The sequence below is a fragment of the Carassius carassius genome, chromosome 3, assembly GCF_963082965.1.
Source record: "Carassius carassius chromosome 3, fCarCar2.1, whole genome shotgun sequence".
NCBI classification, from domain to species: domain Eukaryota; kingdom Metazoa; phylum Chordata; class Actinopteri; order Cypriniformes; family Cyprinidae; genus Carassius; species Carassius carassius.
Genome location: NC_081757.1, coordinates 21,068,315 through 21,083,831, shown reverse-complemented (window position 1 = coordinate 21,083,831; position 15,517 = coordinate 21,068,315). Strand labels below are relative to the sequence as shown.

The 15,517-nt window shown below is 38.6% G+C and overlaps 1 protein-coding gene across 16 annotated transcripts in view; it reads right to left on the bottom strand.

Annotated features, from left to right (window-relative positions):
* Positions 1 to 15,517, bottom strand: part of scrib (scribble planar cell polarity protein) — a 97,778-nt gene that overhangs the window by 26,803 nt on the left and 55,458 nt on the right. For 13 of the 16 annotated variants that reach the window (XM_059533564.1, XM_059533546.1, XM_059533532.1 and 10 more), the window contains 12 exons: positions 15,187 to 15,305; positions 13,288 to 13,487; positions 13,007 to 13,173; positions 9,956 to 10,086; positions 9,740 to 9,868; positions 9,152 to 9,328; positions 8,542 to 8,961; positions 6,398 to 6,460; positions 3,348 to 3,437; positions 3,180 to 3,257; positions 2,751 to 3,080; positions 1,394 to 1,474 (listed from right to left, as the gene is read on the bottom strand). In XM_059533564.1, coding sequence (XP_059389547.1) covers positions 1,394 to 1,474; positions 2,751 to 3,080; positions 3,180 to 3,257; positions 3,348 to 3,437; positions 6,398 to 6,460; positions 8,542 to 8,961; positions 9,152 to 9,328; positions 9,740 to 9,868; positions 9,956 to 10,086; positions 13,007 to 13,173; positions 13,288 to 13,487; positions 15,187 to 15,305 — 1,985 coding nt within the window. The remainder of the gene's footprint in view (positions 1 to 1,393; positions 1,475 to 2,750; positions 3,081 to 3,179; positions 3,258 to 3,347; positions 3,438 to 6,397; positions 6,461 to 8,541; positions 8,962 to 9,151; positions 9,329 to 9,739; positions 9,869 to 9,955; positions 10,087 to 13,006; positions 13,174 to 13,287; positions 13,488 to 15,186; positions 15,306 to 15,517) is intronic. The other 3 variants (XM_059533538.1, XM_059533622.1, XM_059533560.1) reach the window with 2 other exon arrangements.

Sequence of the window (15,517 nt, the reverse complement as noted above, 5' to 3'; positions counted from 1 at the left end):
TCTACTACAGCTTGTCATATTTCAATGAATTCCAGATATATCTCATATACTTTGATTAGCGGACCTTGCATTCACAAAGTGAGCTTAGTCCAGGGGAAATTACTGGTATAATGGTAACATGCACTTTAAAAGTTTGATTACAGATGTACTAAAGAAATAAAATACCTTTTAAATATGCACACTTTAGTCTCACTGAAATAGTATCAGTCTGGTTTTTGGTAAGGCAGACTAACAGATCTGTATGTGACTGTAGCATCTTGACATCAAAGTTACTCAAAGTACAAAAGGTCTCGGGATTGAGCGGACATGCAACCTGCATTTAATTCCATTAATAAGCATCAACTCCATTATAACTTTGTATATAAAAGTACTACTGATTCATCACATTACTATTACTATGGGTCTTTAAATACTAGCCTTTAATTGTGATATGGCTCATGTCTTGACACCACATGCTGTGTTGAAACTGTGGTCTAATGCTGCTGCAGTTTTGTGCATTTTCACAAAGACTGTACAATATTTGAGATTCTCTTTGTAAAGCGAAGGGATGTGGCCTAACCTATCCTGCTTCCCATGTAAGGGAAGACTACTCTTGATTTCTGGTTACTTTGTTTAGCAGCTGGTGACAAACAAACAGAGGTCAGCGCTGACCATTCAGTACCGGCGCTTACCACAGGGTGACAGAAGGGCCACTGCTAGGGTAACGCATGCAGCTACCATGACAGCAGAACAAGTCAAAAACCTCCCATCACCACACCCGACACCAAGCAGGAAAGAAGTGTGTTAGTGGAACACATGCAAGGACAGAGGGAGAAGCAGCAAAATCTCAAAATAAAGAGAGGGCTCAAGGGAGAATTATAACTGTTATAATGCTGAGTCGCAATACAGGCAAAGTGACTAAGAGTTCACAATTATGAGGTTATGGTGTACAGCACAGTAAAACAGAAGACTGGGCTAAAACTAACTCTGACTAACTCACCCATGCAGTGAGCCGGTTAATAATGGCTTATTATTAGTAGTAGTACGTTTCTCACAATGTAAAGTGTCTATTTAGATCTAATACCCAGGAACAAAACATTTTTTAGACCCACAAATGTAGATGTTGTCATTTACCCACACCCAAACCCATTTGACTTTATTTTGTAAGACAAAACATGAGACTATTTTCTTCTGTATAATGAAAGAGAATAGTGACTTTCTAGCGTCAAAAGGGACAGTATGTGTGCTACATTTAAAACCATACAATAGTATTGTGTGAAAAACATGGAACAAATTCTGACAGGTTTTTTTAAACTGAGTTAATTATAACATTTACTATTTTTTGAGTGAACTATCCTTTAAAACCTTAATTAAACTGATAAGCAACATTAACTAGAGAGACGGATGAACTCACTGATATGACCCTGTCTCCCACGTGCAGGATATTGTCTCTGTGAGCAGCTCCTCCTTCAGCAATACGAGAGATGAAGATTCCCTGAGAGAAAAGCACAGCCAATGATGAACACCTCTCAATTTTCCCATGAACACCAAGGATGCATTTATTTGACCAAAAATACAGTAAAAAGCATGATTGTAAAATACACAAAGAAACATTTACAAAGAAGTGATTGATTTTTGATGATTTAGAGCTACCACTCTTGGCAAAAAACAAATGAAAAATAAAAAAAGTGAATACAGTATAAAGTAGTTAACTAAACTAAATAAAACAACAAAAGAAAAAAGCTTCTGAAAGTGTATCCTTGAATAAAAAAAAAAATCTAGAACTAAAGTCTCATCTGATCGACACTCTTTTCATGAGAACCAAAAGAAAAGTAAAGAGTCCTAGGGGAGTTTCACAAAGAATAAAAACCGGTAACACACGTGTAGTAACACAATGCTAGTATCTCTTGCAGTGCTCTGTTAGCTGCTGACTGGTTCAGTGCTCCTGTACAGCTGTTGAGAGCTGGTCAGTATGCTGGTGTAACATGCTGCAATGCCTCAAGCCTCTAGAGCAGAAATGATCCCGCTGACCTTAGCTTAAAATATACCTGGCTTGCTTTTAGTGGTTTATTATATGGGCTTATGTACAACTCTAAAGATGTAATTCAGACCATGTAGTATTAAAAGAACAAACTATTGATGACCTTAAAGGCCAATTGATTCTAAATCTCAACAGTTTAACAGAGTCTGCAAACGGTCATCACTTTCACAGTATGTTTTCTAAAACTGGGATCGGAACGTTTCATGATGAAGACTCAAAGCAGCAAACAGACCAGCAGACAGTAAGATCTACTTGTTAGTAAAAACAAGCACAAATGTCGAGCAGAAGGACAAAAACAGGACTTACAATTACTCAGCACAGAGTGTGTGCATGTGCTAATGTGTGACCGTGTCTCCTTCGTGAAAGTGGTGCAAAAATGTGGCCATGTCAGAAAGATAGAGGGCAGTATGATGTGTGTCTGCAGTGGAGATCCAAAAATACTTCATCCCCTGCCATCCGATAATCTACTGGCCCTATCAGGTGTCAGTCCCTGTAATTCTAATCATTGCCATCTTGGTCAGCCATCCTAGAGGTGCTGAGAAGCATCATGCAGGAGCTTACGCAGTCCATATGCTTCTGCTAAACATGTTAAACATACGGAGAGAGCGGATGACATCCTGACTTTCCTTGAACCACACTGCACAACCTGACACCGACACAATGAACACACCATAAAATATTCACAACAAGGCAAGACACGAGTGTATATGCAAGAGCGTCTTGTGTTTACCGTGTCTCCTACTCGGTACAGGGTCGACCCTTTCCCTCCAGCAATGCTGAACCCTAAACCTTTATCGTTGCGGATCAGACAAGTGGCTAGTTTCAGCGTCGGTCCAGCGCTGACAGCAGGAGAGGCAGGGTCCAGGAGGAAAGGCACCCCACTGGACCGTCTCTCCCGGGGGAAATAATCATCTTCTGGTCTCAGTGGCGTGGTGGTGATGGCGTTCTCTGGTTCAACCATGCGTTCTCGCAGAACAGTCATAACCACGGCCGCCCCTGAATTGCGCAGGGCCTCGACGGCTGTGTGATGCTCTGCTCCGTGCAGGTCTACTCCGTTCACCTGAGAACAGACGAATGCAATGATAGAGGATTTAAGGCAGCGTGAATGACTGGTTCTGAATGGGGCAGCTCAAAAGAGAAAATGGAACTAGGTGTTCACCTCAAGAAGTTTGTCTCCCACTTTGACCCCAGCAAGAGCTGCAGGGCCTTCTTCTGATACTCTAGAGATGAAAATACCCTGAAAAGGACATACTGTACATTAAAACAAACCACACAGACAAGCATTTACTGAAACTCATCTATTGTGTGAAAGCTCATTGAAATGTACCTCATCATCGCCTTTATAGGGCGTAGATCCTTTCCCCCCTGCTATGCTGATGCCCAACCCACCGGTCTGCCTCAGGATAGTCAGGGTCAGCTACAGATGAAGCAGAGAGATCAGAAATTCACAGACAAATGCAGAATGAAATACTTCAAAACGTTTGCTATGATATGCGTGGCTTGACTCACAAAACAAAAAACAAAACTAAAAAAAGTTTTCATGCAGTGCATGCTTGTTTAGAAGGTATTTATAATATGAATGACTGCATCTCTGTTCAGACAGATCAAATATATTGTCCCAACCAGCCTTCTTTCCTTGATGTTCACAATGTGTTCATTTACATACATTAAAAAATGAGCTCTAATTTATGGATTATTGGACACGCTTTTCATATTCAGACATGCATTAAAACCCCAAGCTGAAAGAGAACACAGAAGTCCAACACCTCTGTTGAAAAGATGAGCACCTGATGTTTCCAAGCTGGGTCAGCCTGACTGCTTTTGTCTATTTATTGAAGCAGTTTGGGAATGTGACAGACTTAAGTGGTTTACCCAAATCTTTTCAATCTTTGGAGTGGAAAATTCAACACTACAGTATTATAAAAAGAACTGGTGTGAACTGTACATGATGCACACAGTTAAGGCAGGATTCAGGAATATGCCAGACGATGAAGATTTTGTAAATGGTTACAGAGAAAAACTGGGCAACATAGACTTAACTGGAAAAAAAGTCTTGAGCCCACAAAATATTATGCGGTTTTAAAATCTGCAAGCTGGCTCTGACTTTTTGCAGCTACAATGGATGTCCCAGACTGTAAATCAGGGCAAATATAGAAAAATCTAGACAAATGTAGTGTATTGTATTCCAGCCTTTACTCACACTGGACAGTTTATATGTACAGACACCATAAAGTCTATACATAATGTACGTTGATCTATTCTATACAGAAAGTTTGTTTACATGCACATCTTCAACGGGTTCTGCATGTATAAAAAAAAAAAAAAAAAAAAGAATCGTAAGTAAACAATTTCATTATTAGACTAATGTGATGAGAGATGGGCCAGTAAAATTTTGTTTTAACGTTTTTGGATTCTGTGCTCAACAGCATTTAAGAACAAGAACAGCATTTATTTGAATCAGTAAGTTTACTGTTACTTTTTAAGTTTAATGCATCCTAGTCTTACTGAATTCAAACTATAGGGTATATAAAATTATTAACACCAAGAACAAAGTTGCTCCAAGAATCAGGGAAAGACATTTGATTGAGTAAAATTCAACTACTTTAACAGTATATTTAATATTTAACATTTGATCAAATAGTCAAAAGTCTGAAGAATCAAGGAGAGGAGGCCAGCATTGCTGGGACAGGACACCAAGGATCTGTTTGATTTATGCAGACTGTATAAAGAACACATGCTCAAGTTTGAACATCACCCGTCTCAAAACTTGCATTGATTCAAGTTTTGCAGATTAATGGCAGAAGACTCCACATCTAGTTCAATGCTACTGAACATTGTATTGTAACACATTCATGGTCTAAAAAAAGGAGACCTAAGCCAATTCAATTCATAGTTATTTGTCCTTTTTTTATAATGACATCAAGAGAAACAGAAACATTTTTTAAAAACTAATAACAGTTCAACTAAGGACAATTTAATCTTAAACCACTTTACATTTGTACTGACTAAGTGATGGCACACATCACCAAACAATCACACCGTGACATACCCAATAGTCACAAAATGAATGGGACTTTTTTTGTGTGATGGACTAGATGTGGTTGATTCTACAACAGCAGCCATGCAAAGTAAGTGGGTAGATGGAAAAACACAAAACTTAAGTGAAGAAAAGAGAACAATGTTCTTGGACAATGAAATCTTTGGAGACATACAGCCCATTGTTTGTCTAATATACAGTAAATAAATGCTCAGCTTCAGGCATATTAAACAAAGTGGAAAGTAATGAACTTATGTGGTCTAATGCTATGGCTGATGGTCACTTATCTTACATTGGCACTGGGTCAGGAATTAATTAATTAAAGAAACAGAACTATCCATTCATTAAAATACAACAAAAAAATAAAATAAACTACAAAAAAACATGTATGACATGGATTAGTGTATTCAAATGACTGACCTATCGCCTTGTGATACATCAGAGAGGGTATCAACACTATGTTGAAATTAGTTGCATGACTGACAATATGGTACTATTTACATATTTTTATATTGCACTTTAAAAAAGAAACAAACAATAATTTGGTGGGTTTTGGTTTTGGAGAATCACAAATCTCACTCCATCTGATTTACGTGCAATTATACAATGACTGGTGTTTGGGGAACCTGGAACATCAGTCATATTTATGGCATATATTTTTACATGGCAAGTAACAAATGTTAATTATTTCATTACGGAACTACAAACAACTTCTTGTGTGATTATTGTTCATTTCAATAAGACAAAACAGAGACATTTGTAATATGATGCAGCCAAAAATAAATAAAAGTTTCCACTATGTGCTCCTTGCTCCTAGGTGGCAGAACCTGACAGTGGGGTAGGCGGTGGAAGAGAGGGAAGAAATGAAAAACAAGAAAAAACGGTAGCAGACAGTAATAGAACCTAGTTTGGAGACAACATGGTAATGGAAACACAATGTTTCTTTAAAACTTAAGGGTAATTATTAAGATGAAAGACATAGTTTATGACATGCTTTCGATAACCACAGAACACCTTGGTCAATAGACTTACATTGTAACTTCATTACTGCAAAAGCTTGACTTTATTTTTTGAAGTACTCAACCCAGATTATTCTTCATTAACAGCTGCACCATGACCATCTTCTCCAAACACTAAGATCTATTACAGCTGTGACTTAGAAGTAAATGTTAGTCAGCAATTTCCCTAGCCATTCGGTATGGATTAATGAAGGAATTTTGTGGTGGGTCATGACTCCCTGAACTGCAGTGAATGATGAGTGAGTAATGAATGAATGATCAAAAGAGGGAGAGAGCGAGGAAGAGAGCGGGAGTTTGGGCGGAAAGAGAGTAGGTACAGACCTCTTCCTCCTCAATTCGAGCAGGCTCAATCAGCAGATTATTGACTTGATCAAATGACACCCCCTGTTAGGACAGGAACCAGCGAGAGGGCATGCAGATTAGTCAGGCCAAAAAAAAAACAGAGGTTGTATGACTGGAAATTAAAATAAATCGAATAAACATTCACACAGGTGACTGAATGACAGACAGACAGACACAGACACACAGCCACAGTTAGACAGGGCTCTTCCAAAACCACCACATATACAGCACACAACACTGACATACACACTGAAAGAGCTTTCAAACAACAGCACAGCTCAGTTCTCAGACTCATGAAATAAAACGGCTATTGTCTGGAAGAGCTTGCTATTCATACAGTATCTGTACAATAACAGAATATTGCAATTCTGAATAAAAGTAATTTTACAGTCACATCAAACTTTACGAATGAAGTCTAAAATGTTTAGCAATTTAATAAGACATGACAGGGAAAATAAAACAGCCCAACTGTCTGGATTAAGCAACCCAAGTTACAGGTCGTCAATATTAACCCCAGACAAATCACTAGCGTGTCAATGCTATAAAACACAGATATAAAGCAATTACCAACATGCACACAAATCTCAGTATTCACAAAGGAACAGCAATTTACTTTTTTTCAAACTGAAAACATGCACACACAAGTCCTGCACAAGCATTCCTCAGCCACTCATGGAGACCACACACACACACCTTGGAGTTCCTGACCACATTCAAAATATTTTAAACCAGATATATATATATATATATATATATATATATATATATATATATATATATATATATATATATATATATATATATATATATATATATATATATATATATATATATATATATATATATATATAAATCTTGGCTTCAAAGATTAATTTTAAATATGTATAGCTGAATGAAATCATATTTCAGAATTCAATGAATGATTGCAAAGCATTATGTTGCATGTTGGTAGGAAATAAATTCTCACTTTCAGTGGTTGTTACTGTAAAACCTCTAAAGGATTCACTGGTTAAAGTATGCATTTTAAAGACCAATGAGAGTCCTCACATTTCTACACAATAACAATTATATATATATATATATATATATATATATATATATATATATATATATATATAAAAAATAAAAAACAGTGGAATTGTTCATTGATGTGAAGATCAGGTATAATTTAAAATGATCAGCACACAGACAGTTGTGGAAAAGGTGGGCAAAGAGGGCAGTGTGCACTGATTTCCCCAGGTAACAGAGACAGCAAATGATGATGAGAAGCAAGAGCAGTGCTCAACGGGGTGGAGCCAAGCTGTGGAGGAGGAGCTAAACATAGCCAAAGGGTGGGGCAAAACAAGGAGAAACTTTTTCATTTGAGGTTCTGTCCTTTCAATCAGACCAAAGGCGGAGGTCATCTTAAAACAAGCATTTATCAAACAGACAAAAAATGTGCATGCTGCCAATATTCATTCCAATGACACAATGGCTCTGATACAATGAATGAATCTGAATGAACAAATATCGTCACAGAGGGGTCTAAAAGTGTGAGACAACAAACTAAAACAAAAGTGAGACGAACCAAAAGAGATTCTAAAATTTTCTGTACAGTACTGTTCGAAAGGTTAGAGGTCAGTAAGAATTAATGTCTTTTGATCAATAAAGACAGGAGAGACTGGTCGAATGATATCTATATATAAAAAATAAATGTAAAATTTAAAATATTACTGTAATTTTAAAATTGTTCTTTTAAATTTCAATAACATTTCTCAAAAATCCTAATCCTGTTTTTACTGTGTTTTTGTTCAAATAAATGCAGCCTCGGTGAGCCTTTTACTAACCTTAAACTTTTGAACAATGTTATAATATTCAATTTTTTGCTGATAATATAATTTTGCATTAAAAAATGTTAATTAAATTTGAAAAAATGTAAAACGGACAGATTTACACTAGGGGTCTCAAACTTTTAGCACTGTATTTTGTATATCTTAGACTGAAAAAATTCCACACTCTGCACTAAGATGTGTGAACAAATAACTCCACTTAAACCCTCAGACAATATAAATTGATTTCAGCAACTTTTAATGAAGAAACTAGGATTTCCCACACCACTGCTTCTAGAAGTGAGCCCTTCTTACCTTCACTGGCTGCAGGGACGAGTTCATCTGACTCAGCCTGCTGTCTTCTAACTCAGCTGCTTCTAGTCTTTGTTGAAAAGGGGTGTTGACTGTTACTCCTCCCTCGTCCTCCTCATCTTCCTCCTCCTCCTCACCATCCCTCTCGTCCTCAGGGGTGTGAGCAGTAGGTGAGAGGCCGTCATGACTGAAGCCTTGCAGCAGAGCAGCAACAGTCTCCGGTTTGGGCAGCTTTGTGATCTTGAAGTGCTTTTTGTAGTGTGGTGTGTCTTTACGTATGAGCCGCTGTTTCTCTGCAGGAAAAGATGGCGTTCGAGGGTCTTCATCACTCCTTTCAGCATCTTCATCATCCTCTTCATTCTCATCTTCTTCCTCCTCATCACCCCCGCGGATGATGGGGTCTTCAGCAAAGTGCACAGTAGGCTGCGAAGGCAAGAAAACGGTTTCTTGGATTACCAATGCATCGACAGAATCAGGGGGGGGGTTGTGGCAGAAGAACTTTGTGAAACAAATTGTAACATACAGAAACCAAAACATTATCTTTACAGTAGCTTGCACTTGTACATTAGAGGTCAGTTACATTCAGGATGTGCTGAACATACTTCATACATACCTCAGTATACTCCACCTCCATCTCATCCAGCTCCTCCTCTTCTTGACCCTGACCATCATTAATCTCCACACCTGTACTGTTTACACCTCGCTTCTCATCCTGAGAAGTGGCAGAGGCGGTGCTACTGGATGCCTGAGAATCATGACTTTGATTGGATAGCCCACTCAACCGTTTTTCCTGTGAAAACCATTATATATAATCAATCAATGGAAAAAAAAAACTGAGCAGTTCGTATTTAACAATTAAATAATAAATCACATATACTTATATACATATAATTTACACACACACACACACACATATACATATACATATATATATAACTGTTTGTTTGTAATATTAAAAATATGACAAAGGCCATTTTAGTCAATTTTATCCTAAGAGACATACAACGTTGATTTATGTTAACAGCGATATATTTAATTCATGCCTGAAGTCTTGATCTTTTTTAAAACCTGGTATACTATCAGTGCACCATAGTTCTACAAATAAACTGATTCTGTGCATTTATTTCCATTCAAATTGATGGAAACTAATAGAAGAAAACAAAAAATAAAACAAAACAATTATGCCTTTGACTGAATTTACCTCAGAGTCCGGGGACTCCAGATCCTCATCTGGCTTGGCTGTATAAGCCTCATTTCTTCTGGCTTCAATGACATTCTTCATTACCTTCAACTCACTGGGATGAGGTGTGGCTCTCCTATGAAGACCCTGCTGGTTCACATATACAGCATGAGTGTTAGCACACTGTAAACAGTTTTCCAGAAATCATAAACATCCTGTACACATTTCCACGCTCACCCTCTTCTCTGCCGCACTCTCCTCATCTTCCTCTTCATGTTTGGAGTCATCCTGGAAGTGAATGACCGATACCCTGTTCAAATTAGTGTCTGTGGGCCAGGTTTCATCAACGCTCCTGTCCAGTAGATTCTCTGCAAAGTAGATTACAAAATATTGCAATTTGATGCGTGTCCTGGATTCACAATGGGTGTTGTCTTCAGTGCCTGACCGATATGGGTTTTTTGGGGCTGATACCGATATTAGGGAGTAAAAAAGATACCGATATATCATCCAATATTCTTTGTTTCTCCTTACTGTTCTCTGTTCCCATGCTGTACAGCTGTCCGAGGCTAAGACTACAAGAGCCCGAATGATATATCGTTTTGCCGATATTATTGGCCAATATGAGCCTGACGCCTATATATCGGTATTTAATTAATATATATTTTTTTTGTATATATATATATATATATATATATATATATATTTTGTAACATATAATGCGATAAAATGCTCGAAATTGTGTGATTACAGTCCAGACAGTCCTCTTTGTAGTGCCTTTAAATTAGGGCTGCACAATTAATCAAATGCGATTGTCATGCACATCTTTTCAGTAAAGCCAGTTCTGTGATTAGAAGTAAAACAGCAGCATTTACTACACAGAGTTTCAGATCTCTGGCAAGCTACCGGGAGGAAGGATTTACTAAATCGAAGAAATTGTTTGCGATAATGAACTACGGTTCTGTGTAGTAGGCCTAAATGCTGCTCCATCTGAAAGCACATGAAAATACCGCATTTAATAATACGTTTTTACTCCAAACTCACTTCATAACATCAGTCGAGTGTTTGAAATAATTCCTTCTGTGAGATGATGTGGCTTCTTAAAAAAGAATAAGGCACGCAACATATTTCATAGTATTCTAAGCAGTGATAAAGGTCATGTCGATTAGCACTGCATTATAGATATACATTATTATAATAAAAATTATAACAAGAACTCATTCAAATTCTCCCTCTGGCTAATCATAAAACTCAAAAGTCACATGTATCTAAATGCCAACACCCTGGAAGCAAATAAGGTATCAGACTGAATGCAAGTGTGACCGTTTTGTTTGTCACCTTACAGGTGCTGACTGATTTTAGACTGGGCAGCACTTAGTGTTCAGTAAATTGATACAGAGATTATGATGAAGGCGGGACAACATGCTTATTTTAACAGCTATGTCTCTGTACAAAAAGCAGGAACAATCTCATATTTACTGATGTCTGTAAGATAGGGGTGTAATGGTATGTGTATTCGTACCAGACCGTTTCAGTACAGGGCTTTCGGTACGGTGCACGTGTTCACCGAATGACCGAATTTAATATTTTGTGTGCGGAACATACTGTAGGTAAATTTTCGTGTTTCCACAAAAACATATTAAGTGGCGGAAGTCTCTATGTTCAGCGCAAATCCCGCCCTGCAGCTGATTCTAAAGTTTGTGAAAGAGTGTGAACATCACTACAACTAGGAAAAAAAATGACCGTAATTCAAATGCAGCTCCCGTCGGCATTTAAACAGACCTTTGCTCTTAATTCCGATCCGGCTAACGCAATAACGAAATCTGAGCAGGTCTAAAAACTGAAACTGTTGATGCTGCACTTTACACTTTGGAAAAGTTATATATATATTTTAAATATGAGCAGGCCTACAAGCTAGGATTGGTAATGCTGCACTGTAGTCATAGTTATTTATTTATATTTTTCATTATATTTTATTATGTGATATTGGTTTGAGACTGAGAGTATTTTATTTAGTGGAGAACTTTGCAGCAGTATTTTATTTCTTATTCTTTTTTTTATTTTATATATATTTTATTAAAAAGTGTTTAAAAAAAAAGTGTAAACAAATTGTAAAAAAAGTTTATAGTAATAAACAACCTGCAGTTTAATGTTTGCATTTCTTTCCCTTACTGTACTGAAAATGAACCGAACCGTGACTTTAAAACCGAGGTACGTACCTAACCGTGATTTTGGCGCACCGTTACACCTCTACTGTAAGAGGGATAGAGATTCACCAATGCTGTCTGGCAAGACTTCCAGGAGGTTCTCAGAGAGCAGCAGGTCTGTGAGGGTGATAAGGCCACTGATCTCTGTGGGAAGCTCTGATAGATAAACCATATATTGCCATAGTCGTGTATTTATTAGTCACGATGAATCAATGAAAGCATTTAAATCTTCTGTTTATTCAGCAACCGTCGGGTTTCTTCTGCGAGGCGTATTTGGAGTTTCCACGCGAGAGCACCCTCTGGCTTTCGGATAGAGATTTACTACTGATCACAGAACCGTGCTTCACTGACAAGATAAGCATGACATTCGCAGCTTCGGTCTAATCGCGATTTCGATTTATTGTGCAGCCCTAATTTAAATGCACTTTTTCAAACAAAAAGGACTAACACAGAATGATTTAATTTTTTTTTCTCAGTCAAATTATCTGTTCCTGATTAAAGGAGCTATGTGGAGGTTTTTACTTAAAAAAAAAAAAAAAATCTTTAAGATAGAGTTTTCATTTGTACATGTATGAGCCAACCATGATGTAAAAAAAAAGAATGACACCTCGACTGTCCACCACGGTTGCCTCTATCAGCCTGTAGGCTTAATTGTGTGTGGAGGAGTCGGGCCCGAATTGGCGCGAAATTTCACAAAATGTGACGTCATGCGTGTTCTCGTCTACTTGGGCTTACAACCGTACGGCACGCCAGCCATTATAGTAAGCAGCGGCAATAGTGTTATCAAATGGACTCTGCGGTTGGAAAGAAGCGACCAGCCTCCAACACAATTCAGACACCCACGGACACTCCTCGTAAATTAAAAAAAAAAGAGCGTGCGCACTGAGAACGAGCATTAGATTGGCTGCAGTTCCTCTAATGGCCACTGGTGTCAGTAACGGTTAGAAATTTCAGAACCTACGCAATGCTCCTTTAAGTAAAGAGCTCCAAGTCAGAATAATCTGCAAAGTGGGGTAGACATTTAGCCTGGATATGCAAAGCCTCTCTGGGTGTGACTTGACAGTTCCATTGACAAGTGTCTTACCAAGGCTCGATGAGGGTTGCTGAGGCAGCAGGTAGCAGGTGAGAACTTTTTCCCCAGTCTGCTCATCGTCCTCTGTCTGGAACTTCAGCATGGGCTGAGACTGGTTCTCTGCCAGCCACATAGCCTTCAGGTTGAGATTGGCCAATGCGAACGGTAAATTCTGCAACCTTTGACAGACAGCAAGAAGTGAAGAAACTTCAGTGCATGAAACAAAAAGCTGGTAGCAATTCTTATGGTTACTCTGACATCTAAAACCTGTGAAATAGAGGATGCATTTTCACCTGTTGCCTGCCACGTCCAGCACATGTAATTCTGTTGCATTGGCGAGCTCAGGAGGTAGTTTTGCTAAACGGTTATCTCTGAGAGAGAGCACGTTCAGGCTGACACATCCTCCCAGTTCTGCTGGCACGCTGCTCAAGCGGTTTCGGTCCACATTCAAGTTGGTCAACTTCTTCAGCTTCCCAAGTGAGCGAGGGAGGGACTGAAAGAGAAAGTTTTCACAATGGGCTCTGCTCTGACACATCTGCTTTCCTCCTAAAATTTGGCAATGCAGTCCTGCTAATATTGTTACGATTAATTGTGATTCCTCATTTATAATTATTTCAGATGAAAGCATCCTTTAAACAAACAAATGCAATGTAAATGAATTTTAATCTACAGTCGTGGCCAAAAGTTTTGAGAATTACATAAATATTAGTTTTCAAAAAGTTTGCTGCTAAACTGCTTTTAGATGTTTGTTTCAGTTGTTTCTGTGATGTACTGAAATATAATTACAAGCACTTCATACATTTCAAAGGATTTTAACCACAATTACATGACATTTATGCAAAGAGTCAGTATTTGCAGTGTTGGCCCTTCTTTTTCAGGACCTCTGCAATTCGACTGGGCATGCTCTCAATCAACTTCTGGACCAAATCCTGACTGATAGCAACCCATTCTTTCATAATCACTTCTTGGAGTTTGTCAGAAGTAATGGGTTTTTGTTTGTCCACCCACCTCTTGAGGATTGACCACAAGTTCTCAATGGGATTAAGATCTGGGGAGTTTCCAGGCCATGGACCCAAAATTTCAACATTCTGGTCCCCGAGCCACTTAGTTATCACTTTTGCCTTATGGCACGGTGCTCCATCGTGCTGGAAAATGCATTGTTCTTCACCAAACTGTTGTTGGATTGTTGGAAGAAGTTGCTGTTGGAGGGTGTTTTGGTACCATTCTTTATTCATGGCTGTGTTTTTGGGCAGAATTGTGAGTGAGCCCACTTCTTTGGATGTGAAGCAACTCCACACATGAATGGTGTCAGGATGCTTTACTGTTGGCATGACACAGGACTGATGGTAGCGCTCACCTTTTCTTCTCCGGACAAGCCTTTTTCCAGATGCCCCAAACAATCGGAAAGGGGCTTCATCGGAGAATATGACTTTGCCCCAGTCCTCAGCAGTCCATTCACTATACTTTCTGCAGAAGATCAATCTGTCCCTGATGTTTTTTTTGGAGAGAAGTGGCTTCTTTGCTGCCCTTCTTGACACCAGGCCATCTTCCAAAAGTCTTGGCCTCACTGTGCGTGCAGATGCGCTCACACCTGCCTGCTGCCATTACTGAGCAAGCTCTGCACTGGTGGCACTCCGATCCCGCAGCTGAATCCTCTTTAGGAGACGATCCTGGCGCTTGCTGGACTTTCTTGGACGCCCTGAAGCCTTCTTTACAAGAATTGAACCTCTTTCCTTGAAGTTCTTGATGATCCTATAAATTGTTGATTTAGGTGCAATCTTAGTAGCCACAATATCCTTGCCTGTGAAGCCATTTTTATGCAACGCAATGATGGCTGCACGCGTTTCTTTGCAGGTCACCATGGTTAACAATGGAAGAACAGTGATTTCAAGCATCACCCTCCTTTTAACATGTCAAGTCTGCTATTCTAACCCAATCAGCCTGACATAATGATCTCCAGCCTTGTGCTGGTCAACATTCTCACCTGAGTTAACAAGACGATTACTGAAATGATCTCAGCGGGTCCTTTAATGACAGCAATGAAATGCAGTGGAAAGGTTTTTTTAGGATTAAGTTAATTTTCATGGCAAAGAAGGACTATGCAATTCATCACTTTTCTGCACATCATAAAGAAAGTGCAGTAAGCAAATAAAGGCAGGCATAACAGATATCAGGTGATGCAGGTTTTGTACCTGGAGAAGGTTCTCAGTCAACATAAGCTCTGTCAGGTTCTCACACTCGCCAAGAGAGTCTGTGAGATGCACCAAGCGGTTCTGGTTCACTTTCAGAATGGACAACTTCTTAAGTGAGCCTGTTGAAAAAATCACGGATGCCTTGAAATAGGTACAAAAAACTACTGTAGTCATATTAAAATGGTTTCAAGATGAGCACTGATTTAGGACAAAAACATGAATTTTTAATTAATTACACAGTATACGTAAGCAATGGCAGCTGAAATAAAAAAACAAACATTAACCTTAAACTTGTAATGACTGTGCAGCTTTATGATGACCTAAATCTGCT